This window comes from Lactuca virosa, chromosome 1, assembly GCF_052849685.1.
Source record: "Lactuca virosa cultivar CGN04683 chromosome 1, Lactuca_virosa_CGN04683_v6, whole genome shotgun sequence".
NCBI classification, from domain to species: domain Eukaryota; kingdom Viridiplantae; phylum Streptophyta; class Magnoliopsida; order Asterales; family Asteraceae; genus Lactuca; species Lactuca virosa.
In genome coordinates, this window is record NC_136426.1 from 33371477 (window position 1) to 33387997 (window position 16521).

The window sequence follows — 16521 nt, forward strand, 5'->3', positions numbered from 1 at the left end:
GACTCGCTTCGGATGGGTGACAGCTGGCTCGCTACGCAGCACGTACAAGAAGGAACGCCACGCGTTCGGATTTACTTGGCTGCGGAAGGTCCACGTCGCACCAGGGAGGCTCGGACACGTCTTCATACGAGCGCGCAGCGTAGATCAAGAGCGCCCCGCATCCGAGGAACGCCCAGCGTAGATCCGAGGAGCGCAGTGCGTAGCCAGCAGCCTCGCGGGTATAAAAGGGTTGCGAGGGTCAGCCATTTTTCTCACCAATTCACTTCTACTTTCTCTCTCTACTTTCTCTCACTACCCCCAAAACCCCCCCCCCCCTAAAGTCTAGGTTAACCCGCTAGCACCCGAAGGAAGCCCCGAGGCTCCCAGAGTCCCGAGAAAAAAGGGTCTTTCGGTTCGGAAACGCTGCTCCGAGCAAAGCCCGGTTTTTAAGAAAACCCGATGTAAGTGAGCTACGCCTACGCAATTTTTAATATAACTTTTAAATAATTATAATAATGTTATTAGGTCCTTAAAATAATTATTTGGACTATTATTATGAGTTATATAGAGTGTCGTTTAACGCTTATATAATAATAATAATAGCTAGACTATTAATTAGTCGCAGTTAACGTTAGACTAAACCCTAGTGGTATTGATACTAGGTTTTGTCGAGGGAAAAATTATTTTGAGATAACGAAGCGTTGTTCAAGTGCCGAGTCACCACCTAATTAGGTGAGTGCATAGTCCCTTTTATCTTACACATATATATGAAGTATTTAATATAAATTGCGTGCTATGTGTGCATATTGTCTGTATACTTGCCGTCTGTGCTGGGTGAAAGATTTTTATACATGTTTTAAATGATTTAAACTGTATATGTATTTTATATCTACCAAATGTGTTGGGTAAAACATGGGTAGATGAAATAGTTGTTGTGTGACAAAAATATAATGATGAGAAGTGATATAGACCATGAGATAAGGGTGAGAGGTAAACCATGAGAGAAGCCTTTTACCCATGTGTTGGCCCCGTCATTCAGCAGAGTATGGATGACAACCACGGACTATTCTAGACAGTCCAGTGGACACTAGCAGGCTCGCAACCTGTAGGTGTTTTGAACTGTGTATTCACCAGATGTACTCTAAAAACCCATTGACATGTATTGCGAGTGGATTCTCGGAAACGATAATGTCGATAAACAAACCCTGGCGACTATGAGACGTAGTGCCTAAACCCTGGTGACTATGCGACGTAGTGCCTGTTGTATAAACCCTGACGACTATGAGACTTAGTGCCTAAAACCTGGCGACTATGCGACGTAGTGCCAAATGAGTAGACTCTGGCAACGATGGATTTCGTGCCGATTCCTTAGGATAATCCTTAGGAATAAATGAACGAGGAATAGTTGATTCTTAGGGTAGAATAAAGAAGATAATGGGGAAGGGTAATTGGGTTGATTGTTTGTTGTTTAAACATAATAATTATATTATTGTGGGTTGAAAACCCTATGTACTCACCAGGTTTCCCAACCTGACCCACTCAAGCTTATTTGTATCACAGGTGTATGAAGCCACTTTACACTGAGAGATTTAAAAGAGATATAGATCACTAGTGATAATGAATGTAAGTTCGGTTTATGTTTATGTTTCTGTATTGACGATGACATCCCAAATGTTTTAAAATGGATAAAAATACATTTCTGAAATGCTTTGATAACGTATTTATCATGTTTTCTGGGAACAAATTCCGCAACATTTTTATTAAAAGAGGTACTCTGATTTTTATAAAGCATAAACAAAATCGGTCTTTTCTGGCCGTGAAAATGGGGATGTCATATGTGACCCGAACAGTTTGTGAACCATCGGGTTGCTTGGATTGTGAAATACTCTAGACCATCATTTTATGCCTATAATATTAATTTGCGAGTGTCATATGTTGTCCTGATATATAACAAAAATATGAAAGTAAAAAAACATTGAATGAATATTAAATGAAGTATATACCGGTTTTAAAAAAAATCATGTATTTTTCTGTGGGTTGAGAGTGACGCGTCAATGTTATCGTGTTCAGATTATTTGCATGTGAAACTATGTCTAAAATTGAAATAGTTGAATTACTTTATGTGGATGGACCGATATGATTTATAGAGCTATCTTGATGCTTAAGTTGTCTTAATTCGAAGCCCACAACAATTTTCAAAATGTAATGCCTACATACACGCTTATATACCGACTATGATGTCAACGTTCACAACATAGTAAAATAACATTGTTCTGGTAACAAATAACATTCATATATCCAATTAAAATAAAGAGGAAAAATAGACGTTTCCAATCCCACGGACTTATTTAGTTCAAGACTACTTATTGTAAAAGAAAACAACATGACTTAGTACAAGAGTACTTATTATAAAAGAAAACAACATAACATTCTTATATTTCCTTCTCATTGTCGACTCGTCCTTTGGGTTTAACTTCAAGCAACACTTTGGATCACCTTTATGTAGCTTTGTTGGTTTCAATTGCTTTCTTGGCATTAAGAAATCTCATGAACCATATTGCAGACGTCTTTGGGTACCTGGTGTATTTCCCATGAGCGTAATCTATATAAAATAGACCAAAACGAACCGAATATCCTGAGGCCCACTCAAAATTATCCATCAATGACCAAGCGAAGTACCCCAAAACTTTACTGCCATCTCTACAACAGTGTAACGAGGTTTGATTAGAATGGAGGTGAAGTTCAGGGAGTTAGGATCATGCAACACAATGTCTATTGAGGCATAATACATAATTGAGTATATATGTGGTATATAATATAACTTTACCTAATTGCATCATTGAGGCTTTGAAGATGTGTATTGTAATAATTAACACGTTTCTCATCAACACGAGCTTCTTCAAGTTTGAGATCGTTATTATTTGCATCAGGCCAGCCTACAGAAATAGTCCCATTGACCTCGTAATAATGTTTTCAATAATTTATGATGAAATAAACTGACAATTATATGTATAAGCAGGTGAAAAGAAAATCTAAATTGATTACCATTCTCAGTTATATATATCGTTGGATCTCCATACTCAGATTTGATTTGCATAAGCGATTTGTATAAGCCAAGCGGATACGAATAAAACCAATAAACACCTCCCTACGCACATTGGTCAAGTAACTTAAATTATGAAACAAATTAAAAACACTGAATCTAATATCAAAAGGAAGTATACCTGTGGTCCGATAGGTACCCCATTAAGATCATCTGAAAAAACAAAGCATATATCAAGACTTATATCTATTTCCAGTCACTTAATTAAGCAAATATATATATACCTGGCTGTTGATGGACCTTGCTATCTGTCAAGTAGGAGACGACATCAGTTGGTGCTGCAGTGGTGGCGTATTGAGCAGTATAGTAGTTCAACCCAAGAAAATCGAAAGATCCAGTCAATAACTCGACTTGCTTATCTGTGAATTCAGGCAAACGGCCATCTGTAACATTATCTATCATACTTTGCGGGTACTTGCCATTAAATATTGGGTTCATGAACCTGCAAAAATTTGATCAATTAATATACGTACGTACACATAGATTCTCATGAAGTTCATAGATAGACTCACCATCCGAAAATAAAGTCTATGCCTCTGTTGGCTGCATCCTTGTCATCCTGACTGGTTGGATCAAGTGGCTCGTAAAACTGTGTGTTTAACGTAATTCCGATCACACCCCCTTGGCTTTCCTGCAAGGTTGATCGAGTCCGCACTTAGTTAATTAAAGCTCGATCTAGATATACTTGTGCATAATAATGTTAATTCTTGCATCATTGGCAGGCATATCACCGATTACGTAGTTAGTTACCTTGAATCTGTCTCTGTATAATCTGACAGTATTAGCGTGACAAAGGAGTAAGTTGTGTGCTACAGTATAGGGCTCAGTGGCAGGATTCCCAGCCTCTTTATTGTTGAAAGCTCTTGCACGATTACGAATTCCAAGGTTATTTCCAGATGCAAGCACGGCTTGCTGAGTTTCGGTATCTCCTCCTCCTCGCCCAGGTGCCATTGTCCCGTAAGCATAACCCATAGCAGCAAAGGTATACGGTTCGTTCAATGTGATCCAATGCTTCACCCGATCACCGAATTCCCAGAAGCAAAATTCCGCATAATCCACAAAATCAAGTCTGATTATCAAAATATATATGCACACAACAATTAAGATAGTCAATGTACAGTAGTATCTATCTATCTATGATCTATCTTAATTACTTAATTTGAGGTTGCGCTTTATGATGATCAAAATATAACTATACACACATTAATATTGATTGATCTCTAATTTTATACTCTACTACTTACACAACTAGTTCAGATAAAAATCCCATGTAGTCTTCCTCTAGGGCATTGGGAAGGTCCCAATGAAAGAGAGTGGCATATGGTGTAATTCCATTCTCTATCAGCTCATTGATTAGGTTATTGTAGTAGTCAACACCTTCCTGGTTGATGCCCATGCTAGCTTTTCCACCTAAGTAAGAACGCATACAACACCAACAAATTAAGTACAAATACTTTAAATAAAATGAATGTAATTTGTTTTTCTTCACGTTATTCTCGTGATATACCTGGCAATAGTCTACTCCATGAAATTGAGAATCGGTAGGCTTTTAGACCCATTTTCTTCATCATTTGCACATCTTCCTGTGTACGTACGATCATGAACCAAGTTATATAATTCTAAGAAAATATGTTTAGATTGATGGCGTAATTTGATTCTAGAGTAACATCACTAATTAATTAAGGTTATAATTAATGAGGATGAAGACCTTGGTTTTGTAATAAGCATTAATAGCCTTGTTTCCATTCTCACCATTGTCGATGGCACCTGCAATATATATAATATAAAACAATTTTTCATGACATTTATTGAAAGCTCCTGTGCATGATGAAAATCAGCATGGTCTTCAACTCTTCATATTGAAAAAGAAAAAAACAAACCAGGATTTTTGAGGCAGAAAGCATCCCAGATGCTTGGTTGTCTACCACCTTCAAATGCAGCGCCTTCGATCTATTAATATGTGAAAACAAGAATATGATACTCGATTGTTAGATTATAATTTCACATTGCCATAAGTAAACCATGAATGATATAGAATAGAATTACATGAGTCATTTATAAAAGTCTAAACAACGTATTATTTTTAAAAATATATAGAGCAATATATATTATGTGACGATATACCTGATAAGCAGAAGTGGCGGAACCCCAAACGAAATCTGATTTGAAATCGCTGCTACTTATGTCATCGGGGAAAATGTAAGTGTTGTTTGCCTTCAGAGTTGCTGCCATTATATCTTTGGATCAGATTAACTTTCAGCTGTGAAGAGGAATACTGGATTTGCCATCCTATTTATAGATAAAATTGGAACTGCATCCTACTCAAACTCCAATAATTTATTTTATAAAAATGTTTCAATTCATTATTAAAATATCAATACCCGAAATTCAATATTAACAATAATTTCTTTTGAATCTCGTGTACTTGATTTGAGATATCTATAAGTTCCCAGAAGATTGAAGCACGTGTTCGATCTCATTTTTATATCCTTTTACACTGTCTCAGATTTTAATGAAAACTTTTCATTATTCATAAGATGTTTAAAACAGTTTTTAATAAAAATAAAATAAGTATGAATATTTCCCTACCTACCACAGTTAAGATTGTAAATAACCTTATCCAACACCAAGTTCAAGAGGTTATATTATTACCTGAAAGAAAAATCTAAATGAAATAAACTCAGATTGTAATATGAAACAATAAGTAATTCGTTGATTAAAGTCATAAAATATTGTTCAAAGCATGAGTGAGTGATCATTTTCAAGGAAGTATGATCAGTAATATCTTTTGGATCGGCAAAAAAAAGATGGGAACTAATCCTGGAACTCAATGGTGGAATTTGATTTGCATTTAATAAATTAAAGATAGGTAGAACATATGGAAAAAAGGTGGAATCGGATTTGTTTTGTATTTTTTGTAACCTTCTTCCCTAGTAGCCCGTTGGTGCAGTAATAATACTTCTTGATGTTTGAAAAAGATGGGAAGGATAGGAAGAGCATATGGATTAAGTATCATATCGTGCAAGGATTCATGTATTAAGTATCAGATCTTTTATTTAATTGTTGTTAACCGCTAAATAAATTCTGACATTATGATATGCTAATGGAAATATTCGTCGAGGGCTCCTACAATGATATCCTTTAATTATGAAACATAAAAACATGTGCCTCTTTTTTTAAGTACTCCAAGACAGCCTATTGACTTGTCAAACATGACGCTTTTTCTAGAATCAAACACACACACAATATATATATATATATATATATATATATATATATATATATATATATATATATATATATATATATATATATATATATATATATACTAGCCGTTTACCCGCGCCAAGACAGGTATGAGTAATTTTTTAGAAATTAGTTTGTAGAGGCAATTAGTTTCATTTAGGCGTGAACTAGTTTCTTGCGGCCTTTTGGCGGACTGTTTGATTGGGCCAAACATGCGTGGAAATGCGAGGGTATCCCATCCTTGGGATGACGGGACCCGTTATAGGCGTACCTAGTATTCCAGCCCGAGGCTGATTGGGCTAGGTACGAATGGTTATGTGATATAGCTGGCTGATTCATGGGAGTTGCTAGAAGCTGAAGGATGCAGTATCCTGTCATTGTAAAAGGGAATAGATTCGGGATGGGAACAGGATTCGTTCCCTATTGCAGATTATCCGGGTTATCACCAATTTTGGGCGGAGGAAAGGTGGATTAGTGTTATAGCAGAGCTCAGTGGATTATTGTGGTGTCTAATTTTCGCAAGTCTCGAAGGTGTGCTCATGTCAGGAAGGTGGCAGTATTATCGGGTGATATTGGATTGATGTGTCCTGACATTAAGTAGAAAAGGCCGGTGGTCGGCCGTGAGTATTGGCAATGATACCACACGAGAAGAAGTTATTTTAAAAGGGGTACAGTGGTAGGGTCTGGAAGGACCTGAGTTGATTGGGAAATCGGAGTCTGCAGTGCAAGAGGTATATTCAGATTCGTACACTGCAGCAGGCTTCGAGGACGAAGCCTAATTTAAGTGGGGGAGAGTTGTAACATCCCAAAATTTAGAAGTATGTTTGAAGGACTTAAGGGTAAATTGAAGAAGGTACTCGACGAGTAGGTATGTTTACTCGTCGAGTCGGAGCGGGTTTTGGTCGCAAGTTAAGTGACCAACTCGCCGAGTCGACAGCTGGACTCGACGAGTTGGTGCTGAAAAGAGAAAACCCTAATATTAAGGGTTGCACCCTATTTAAAGGACCATATGTCCTCCCTTCCGCCTCCTTATTGCCCTTGAGAGTCAGTAAACCCTAAAATCGTGTGAGCTTCCATTGTTAAAGAGATTTGAGCTTTGGAGGAGGAATTTTGAGAAGGGAGCTTGAAGATTAAGAGGCTAGCATCAAAGGATTGGTGTAGATCCAGAATCTACTTCAGCTTGGGCCCCTCAACCACCGGTTGGGATTCCAATCTACAATGGGTCCTATCATCCTCGGGATGGAATACCCTCGGGCCCAATCAACCATAGGGTTGGTATGCCCTGGCCTGTTGGCTTACGCAAAAAGCAGTAAAGCCTCAGCCATCCACTAAATATGTGCACATATAATAGATAAACATATAAACAGTTCACAGACAGTTAGACAAATCTACAGATCACTAAGCATAACATCATCCTATATACCAGGATACCGATCTAACAGATCACTACAGCACAATATCATGCATAACAGGATATCAAATCCAAATACCGACCTTGGTGCCTTCGACCCACATGTACAGTGAGGAAAACTCACCTCACAAACTGAACAGAAGCTGATGAGGTCCCGATTCTGAATCTCAGCTCTCTAACCGACACCTATTTCTCATAAAAATGCCAAAATACCCAAAATACCCTTAATTTCAAACTTGGTTAAAGTCAACTGTTCAAACCAACTAGGTCAACTGATTCAACCCAGCCGAGTCAACCCAACCGAGTCAACTCGATCGAGTCAACTTAGGGTGCGTACACGAGGCGTACTCCGATGTATGTTGGGCGTACATGCAGCCTTGCAGTTGACCACCATCGGGGTGGTTGACCTCGTACGTAGGGCGTACTCTGAGTACGCGGGGCGTACCCTCGCAAGGCCCAAACTCCATTAAGAGCCTAATAGCTTAAGCTCTTGCGTCCAGAACTTAAATCCATGGCTAAAATCCTCCTAGAATTCATAAAGTCTCCAACTTTATGACCTAGCATGTCCAAAAAGTGCTTAACACAAGGTCTTATTTCATTAAGACCTTCTACAAGTTGCATGGAGCAACACTAACCATTGGGACTTCATTTTTATGACTTAGGGCCCCTCCAAGGGTTTGGAAGGACAGCTTAAAACGTCAAGAATATTCCATGCTCAAGATATAACAATTTGGGACCAAAAAGCATCACTAAAACCCCCATTTCTAGATCTATATAATTGAAAGATAAAGTTGCAAGCTTTTTACCTTAGAAAGGTTGCAAATGATGAAGAAGTCCCAGATCCAAAGTGCTTCACTCTTCCAGGGTGAGCTTGGCTTTCTTCCTTCATCTTCTAAGCACACAAATACACACTTTTAGGCTAGAAATGGCTTCTCAAAGTGAACTAGGTTTACAAAACGTCTCAAGAGGGATGGAGGTTGATGAGGTGAGGGGAAATGAGGTTATAAGGATGCTTATATATGAGCTAAACCCAAAAAGTTAGGGTTTCTAAATCTGGCAAGTATGCCCTGCGTACGTTGATGTACGCCCAACGTACGCATGTACGCATGGCGTACTCTCATTCCTCTCAAATTACAAAAATGCCACTAGGGCTTCCAATGAACACTTTTTTCTACTTAGGGACTAAAATGCAACATAATTAAATTATAGGGTTAAAATTAGAAGTACCTCGTCATCAGGATGTTATAATTCTCCGCCACTTGAACTAGATTTCGTCCTCAAAGTCTGTTGTGGCGAATAACTCAGGATAATGCTCCCGCATCTCAGCCTCTAGCTCCCAGGTCCACTCGGAGCCTCTCTGATGTTGTCACTGTACCTTTACCAAAGGTATCTCCTTGTTGCGTAGGACCTTCATCTTTCTCTCCAAAATAGCTACTCGTCTCTCAACATAGTTCAGGCGCTCATCGACTTGAATATCATCCAAGGAAACCACTGTCTCATCATCCAATACGCATTTTCGCAACTACGAAACATGGAAAGTGTTGTGAATCTGACTGAGCTCCTCAGGTAGATCCACCCTGTAAGCTACCTTGCCAACCCTGGAAATCACCCGAAAAGGTCCAAGATACCGGGGAACCAACTTCTCCCTCTTCCTGAAGCGTATCACACCTTTCCAAGGTGATACCTTCAGTAATACCATATCGTGACCTGAAAATTCAACTCGGATTGGCGCCGGTCGACATTAATTTTCTGCCGACTCTAAGATATCTGCAGTCTCTACCTGATCTGATGGATAAGCTCTGTGGTCTGAAGGACTACTTCGGTCCTTCCCATAAACCTGTGACCAACATCTCCCTAATAAAACCGGGGTACGACATCTTCGCCGATATAAGAGCTCAAATGGTGGAGCACCAATGCTGGAGTGATAACTATTGTTGTAGGAAAACTCCACAAGAGGTAGGTAGGAATCCCAACTCCCACCAAAATCAATGACACAGACCCGCAACATATCCTCAAGGGTCTGTATCATCCGCTCGCTCTGGCCGTCGGTCTGCGGATGATAAGCAGTGCTGAAAAGTAACCTCGTGCCTAGTTCCTCGTGGAACTTCTGTCAAAAACGGGAGGTGAACCGAACATCACGGTCTGAGACAATGGAGACTGGAACCCCATGAAGAACAACTATCTTGCGAACATACATATCAGCCAACTTTTCGGCCGAAGAACTCTCCCGGATAGCCAAAAAGTGAGCACTCTTGGTCAACCGATCCATGTTGACCCATATAGCATCAAAACCCTTTGCCGTCTTCGGAAACTTGGTGACAAAATCCATGGTGATCTGCTCCCATTTCCACATGGGAACCTCCAGCGGCTGCAGCTTGCCATGCGGCCTCTTATGCTCGGCTTTGACCATCCTGTAGGTCAAGCACCTCTTGACGTACCAAGCTATCTCTCTTCACGCACGACCACCAGCAACTCAATCTCTAATCCCGGTACATCTTGGTAGCCCCCAGATGAATAGAAACGTGAGACATATGAGCCTCCTCCATCACAATCTGCCTGGCCCCACCAGAAACTGGAACCCAAAACCGACCACACCGGGTCAACAACCCTCGACTATCCGTGACAAATAGGTCTATCTCTGTAACGCCCGTGTTTCTGGGCTAGGCATTAATGTTGATGCAATAGTCTAGGTTAACCTTTGTAACTCATTTTGATATAATAAGAATGTATTATTTGAGTATTATGTGATTTATGCCTAATTGTTGTGATTTAATTGAATTAAGGATAATTTAAGCGTTAAAAATAAAATGTTAGATAAACCCGATATCGATACATGAAGTTGTGGTGGTCGTCGCAAGGTTTCCGAATATATAAAGAATGCCGAAATCCGAGTTATAACGAAGAAGTTATGATCTGTCGAAGTTTCGCGACAGAACCGGCACGACACTACGTGACGTAAATAGTGAGTTTACATTAGAGTGATATTTAGCCTTAGTGATCTAAACAGAAGTCGTAGAGTTCGTTAAACCGAGAGCGTGCATAAAAAGAACGTCTAAATCTGACTTCGTATGAGGAAGTTATCATTTTTCTAAGTTTCGACTTAGCGGTATGCAGCCCGAAACTCGAATATGAGATCGAGTGACTTTTAGCCAAAATAATATAAACGATAATCGAAGATCTCATCGTTAGTAGTCCAACGGTAAAAAAACAGACGAAAACGGACATCGGATGAAGAAGTTATGATTTTATAACGGAGATTTCCTGTCCCGGCCTACTAAAAATAATATAATAAAAATAAAGTCAAAATTAGCCGACAGAGTCTAAATGAAAGTTGTAGAACATAGTCTCACCTACGCGTGGATATAAAGAACGTCGAAAACGGAGCTCGTATGCGAAAGTTATGAATTTTTGAAGTTCGAGGCACGCATACCAAAGCTTATCCGAAGGGAGCCTAGGGATGCGAGGTACGCCCAGCGTACAAGGAGGTACGCCCAACGTACATGTCGACAGCGAAGTACGCTCTGCGTCGGAAGAAGTTACGCCCCGCGTACAGCTGCTTTCCTCGTTCCAGAAGAGGCCACGTCGCCCGATCCGAAGCTCGCCACGTGGCACGTTATCCGAAGTACGGCCAGCGTAGGGCCTCGGTACGCCCAGCGTAGTCCGAGGTCTCGCTGCTATAAATAGAAGGCCGAGGCTGCCGAACTTTTTTGCTCAAAATCCTTCTCTCTCTCCCATATTTCCTCGTTTTGCGTGCAAGAAATACCCTCGAAACCCCGGTATCATTCTCGAGACCCGAAGCAAGTCCCGAAGCCCGAGGATCCCGAGAAGTAAAGTATCCGAGCCGAAACTCTGCCCACGAGAAGCCCGGTTTTCAAGAAAAGCATACCGGTTTTATCGGAAACGGTTGTTATAAGAGACGAGGTGTTGTCCGATCATCGTGTTATCATGTGAGTGTATATTCGTTTTCTTCTAACACATAGATATGAAGTATTCTTTATAAAATACGTGCTATGTGTTTATATATTATTTGTTTATTTGAACTAGTTGTTGAATGGATATTTTGTACAGGCGTTAGCTGTATATAAATGTATATATTTTATCTACTAATATGTTGGGTAGAACATGGGTAGACAGTTGGTGCGTGATGAAATAAAATGATGAGAGGCCTCGATGTTGTTGGTGATCCAGTCATCTAGTGGAGTATAGATGACGACCACAGACTTTTCTAGACAGTCCAGTGGAACGCTAGCAGGCTCGCAACCTGTAGGTGTTTTTGAACGATGTGTTCACAAGTGTACTCCATCCCCCCATGGTTGCCTTTAGGACATTTATTGCTGAGGAACCCCCTTGGCAGTAGTGTCCATCCCGATGTTGATCCTTAGTCTAGGTCCCTGATGATAGGTGTTTTAGGGACGTAATGTGAGGATAATGGGAACGGGTAATCGGGTTATTGTTGGTTGGTGAACTAAATATAATTATTTATTGTGGGTTGAAAACCCTATATGCTCACCAGGCTCCCAAGCCTGACCCACTCAGTTTTTCTTTGTATTACAGGTAGTGGCACGAGAGCATAAGTTGGATGACATTGTCAAGATATTTTTGGATTATAGACCAGTAGTTATATGTAACTGTTGTAAGGTCTATTTTGTATTGTTTATGCTTTTGGTCTGTATCGGAACATGACATCCCGAGGTTTTTGTTATATAATGAAAATACATTTCTTTATGAAATGCTTTGATAAATTCTTATCATATTTTGTTTTGGGAACAAATTCCGCAACTCTTTTAATCAAAGGATTACTCTGATTTTATTTAAAAGCATAAACAAAATCGGTCTTTTCTGGCCGTGATTTTGGGGATGTCATAGTTGGTATCAGAGCATTAGTTTAAGCGAACTAGGAATTTGTTGGATTTCTAGACTTAAACTTAGAATGCTAAGCAATGATTTTGAGGTGTGAGCACTAGCTTATTTTAGGAATTTTGCCTAAATACTTTTATGTGCTAAATGCTTTATGTCTGACATGCTGTTATTTGTTCGGATCTATGGTCTGTTGCCGACCGGATCTGGAAACCTTATGTGTTTAGGATTCTAAACGTACGACTACGATATTAGAACTAGCATGTAAACGTTTCGGAGTGATAAGGATGATTTGATTTTCTATCGTAATTGAGGATCTAAATTCACCTTATTTGGTGTATAGATCGAGAATGGCAAGAACAAGAAGCGGAGTTGGAAACGCGAACGAAAACAGGTATCAACCACCTGTAATCGAGCAAGCACCTGTTGTAGCAGCAGCACCTGAGCCAATGACAATGGCTGGTGTACAATTGATGATTCAGACGATGTCGGATCGTCAGATGGAAGAAACTAGACGTCTGCTTCAACAGAATCGTGAAGAACCTTCGATGCCGATTGTGCAGCCCGAATTAAGTGAAGGGCAGTCGGAAGGAGGAAACTTCAGTGGGACTGTTGGTCAAGCCAACCCACCGATTGTTAGGTGAGTCAACCAGGATGGAGGAAATGATGGGCGTGGGTGTAAGTACAAGGATTTTATGGCATCCAAGCCACCATGTCTATCCGGAAGCCCGACGCCGGTGCAAGTTATGGACCGGATCTCCGAAATGGAGACAATTTTTGAAAGTTGTGAATGCAGCAACAGGCAGAAGACTGCTCTTGCGATCCCTTTGTTAAAATTTGGCGTGTTGAGTTGGTGGAAGCTGTTAGCTCACTCTATGCCCAAGGGAGAAGCGAGCAAAATGTCTTGGGAAGACTTTGTGGAACAACTGAAACTGCAATACTGCTCAGAGCAGGACCTTCTGGAAATCAATAATGAGTTTCAGAATTTGAAGAAGGGAAAAATGAGTGTTACTGAATACGCTGCAAGTTTCACAGAAAAGATGAAGCTTATCCCATACCTAGTTCCAACAGAACTCTCAAAGGTTAATAAGTTTGCCCTCGGATTACCAGCGGACTATGGTCCAATGGTTAAGCAAGCAACCACGTTGAAAGCCGCCATCTGGGCTGCTAAGAATGTTGAGACTCAGAATAGGGAGAAGGTTCTGGAGAGATCAGAGGTTGGTGAGAAGAGGAAGTTTGATGGGTCTTCAAGGTCCAACAAGAAAAATAAATTCTCGAAGTCTAGTTCGAGAGGAGGAGGAGGCGAAGCGAAGTGGTGCGACAAATGCAAGAAGAAGCATCATGGGAAATGTGACGGGGAAGTCACATGCTTCAAATGTGGAAAGCCAGGGCACTATGCCAACGAATGCACCCTAACCAAGAAAGTTTGTCATGGGTGTGGGGAGGAGGGGCACATCTCGAGGGATTGTCCGAAAAAGAAGGAAGCAGCAAGACCCAACATTCCACCAAAGCCGAAGGCGAGAGCCTTTCAGATGACACTGGAAGCTGCTAAAGAAGAAGCCGATGTCGCTTCAGGTACCTTTCTCGTAAACGAATTGCTTGCCCAAATTTTATTTGATTCAGGAGCCAACTACTCCTTTATTTCGCATGAATTTGGTAGAAAACTAGCTTTGCCTGTTGATAGACTAGATAATGCTTTATTAGTCGAAGTTGCTAGTGGCAAGTTTGTACCTGTTAGCCATCGTATGAAAAACATCTTAATTTATTTGAATGGGAATAAGTTCCTCGAGGAATTATTGCCTATTGAGTTAAATGGTTTCGACATCGTGCTGGGCATGGATTGGCTTAGCGCTAATGATGCCGAAGTATTGTGCCGGAAGAAGATAGTAAAAGTAAACCCGCCAGGGAAGGAGTCATTTATGGTGTATGGGGACAAGCGCAGGGTAAATTCTGGAATCATTTCTCTAATAAAAGCCAGAAAGTGTTTGGCCAAAGGATGTACATCATATTTGGCATTCGTGATTGACACAAAGAAGGAGAAAAAGGAGATGCAGAGCATTCCTATCATGTGTGAGTATCCGGAAGTATTTCCCGAAGATCTTCCTGGATTACCGCCTGATCGACAAGTAGAATTCCGTATTGACTTGTTACCAGGAACGACGCCAATAGCAAAAGCACATTACCGATTAGCACCAACGGAGATGAAGGAGCTGATGATGCAACTTCAGGAGTTATTAGACAAAGGTTTCATAAGACCTAGTTCATCACCCTGGGGAGCTCCGGTGTTATTCGTGAAAAAGAAAGACGGGAGTATGAGAATGTGCATTGATTACAGAGAGCTGAATAAGGCAACGATAAAGAATATATATCCATTGCTAAGGATTGATGACATGTTCGATCAACTACAAGGCTCAAGTTACTTTTCAAAGATCGACCTAAGGTCAGGATATCATCAGCTGAAGGTGAGAGAGCAGGATATCGATAAGACTGCATTCAGAACACGATATGGACACTACGAGTTTTTGGTTATGTCGTTTGGACTAACCAATGCTCCAGCAGCATTCATGGATTTAATGAACATATTTTGCAATCCGTTCCTTGATAAATATGTGATAGTGTTCATAGATGACATTCTGATTTATTCGAAAAGCCAAGAGGAGCATGGCAGACACTTGCGAGAAGTGTTGGAAGTCTTGAAGAAGGAGAATTTGTATGCAAAGTTCTCCAAATCTGATTTTTGGATTCGAGAAGTCTAATTCTTGGGTCACGTGCTCAACCAAGAAGGGATAATGGTTGATCCAGCAAAGATTGAAGTTGTGATGAAGTGGGAACAACCAAAAAGTCCCACGGAGATCCGAAGCTTTTTAGGATTAGCCGGATATTACCGAAGGTTTATCCAAGGCTTTTCTTCGATCGCTACTCCATTAACAGCTTTGACTCACAAAGGAGCTACTTATGCTTGGAGTGATAAGCACAAAGAAGCATTCAAGTTGCTAAAGAAGAAGCTATGCGAGACACCGATTCTTTCTCTACCCGATGGAGTTGAAGACTTCGCTGTCTATAGCGATGCGTCTGGTGTTGGGTTGGGTTGTGTTTTGACCCAAAGAGAAAAGGTGATAGCATATGCGTCTCGACAGCTGAAAGAGCATGAAAAGAACTACCCCACTCATGATTTGGAGTTGGCAGCGGTAGTATTTGCTCTAAAGATATGGAAGCATTACCTCTATGGCTCGAAGTGCAAACTTTTCACTGATCATAAGAGTCTCCAATATCTCTTTAATCAGAAAGAATTGAATATGAAGCAAAGACGTTGGCTAGAATTACTTAAGGACTACGACTGTGAGATACTTTACCACCCCGGTAAAGCCAATGTTGTTGCTGATGCTCTCAGTCGGAAAGTCAATCTTGAAAGAAAAAGGCCAAGAGCGTTGAGAATAGAAGTTGTCTCGATAATTGTGGAAAGTATCAAGAAAGCTCAAGAAGAAGCTTCAGAAAAGAATGACCGAAAGAAAGAACGTTTGGGAAAGACGTTGGTATTCGGTACAAACCGTCAAGGACTGAAGGTATTCCAAGATCGGATTTGGGTACCTAAGACGGGAGGAATAAGAGATCTTCTGATAGAAGAAGCTCACAAGACCATGTACTCAATTCATCCCGGTAGCACTAAAATGTATAGGGACCTAAAACCCTACTATTGGTGGCCGACGATGAAACTCGATGTTGCGAAGTATGTGGCCGAGTGTGTGACATGTGCGAGAGTTAAGGCACAACATCAGAAACCGTATGGGAGTTTAGAACCTTTACCTGTACCCATGGGTAAATGGGAAGACATCACCATGGATTTTGTGACTAAACTGCCCAGGACGAAGAACGGACACAACATGATTTGGGTGGTCGTTGATTGCTTCACTAAGAGTGCGCACTT

General features: G+C 40.5%; 1 protein-coding gene across 1 annotated transcript; it reads right to left on the bottom strand.

Moving 5' to 3' along the window:
* Positions 1-2237: 2237 nt before the first annotated feature.
* Positions 2238-5363, bottom strand: LOC145165322 (raucaffricine-O-beta-D-glucosidase-like). The gene is made up of 12 exons (XM_079084074.1): positions 5207-5363; positions 4963-5032; positions 4791-4849; positions 4590-4665; positions 4327-4492; positions 3833-4151; positions 3595-3713; positions 3307-3524; positions 3204-3235; positions 3025-3127; positions 2807-2915; positions 2238-2679 (listed from the first exon to the last, which is right to left on the bottom strand). The coding sequence occupies exons 1-12, from the start codon at positions 5312-5314 to the stop codon at positions 2478-2480; spliced, it is 1581 nt and encodes a 526-aa protein (XP_078940200.1). The 5' UTR covers positions 5315-5363; the 3' UTR covers positions 2238-2477.
* Positions 5364-16521: the final 11158 nt, after the last annotated feature.

Coding starts and splice junctions, on each gene's coding strand:
- LOC145165322 (XM_079084074.1), bottom strand. CDS start 5,314: ATGGCAGCAACTCTGAAGGCAAACAACACTTACATTTTCCCCGATGAC. Junction 4,850..4,962: donor TTTCTGCCTCAAAAATCCTG/GTTTGTTTTTTT, acceptor TATATATTGCAG/GTGCCATCGACAATGGTGAG. Junction 3,525..3,594: donor ATAGACTTTATTTTCGGATG/GTGAGTCTATCT, acceptor AAATTTTTGCAG/GTTCATGAACCCAATATTTA.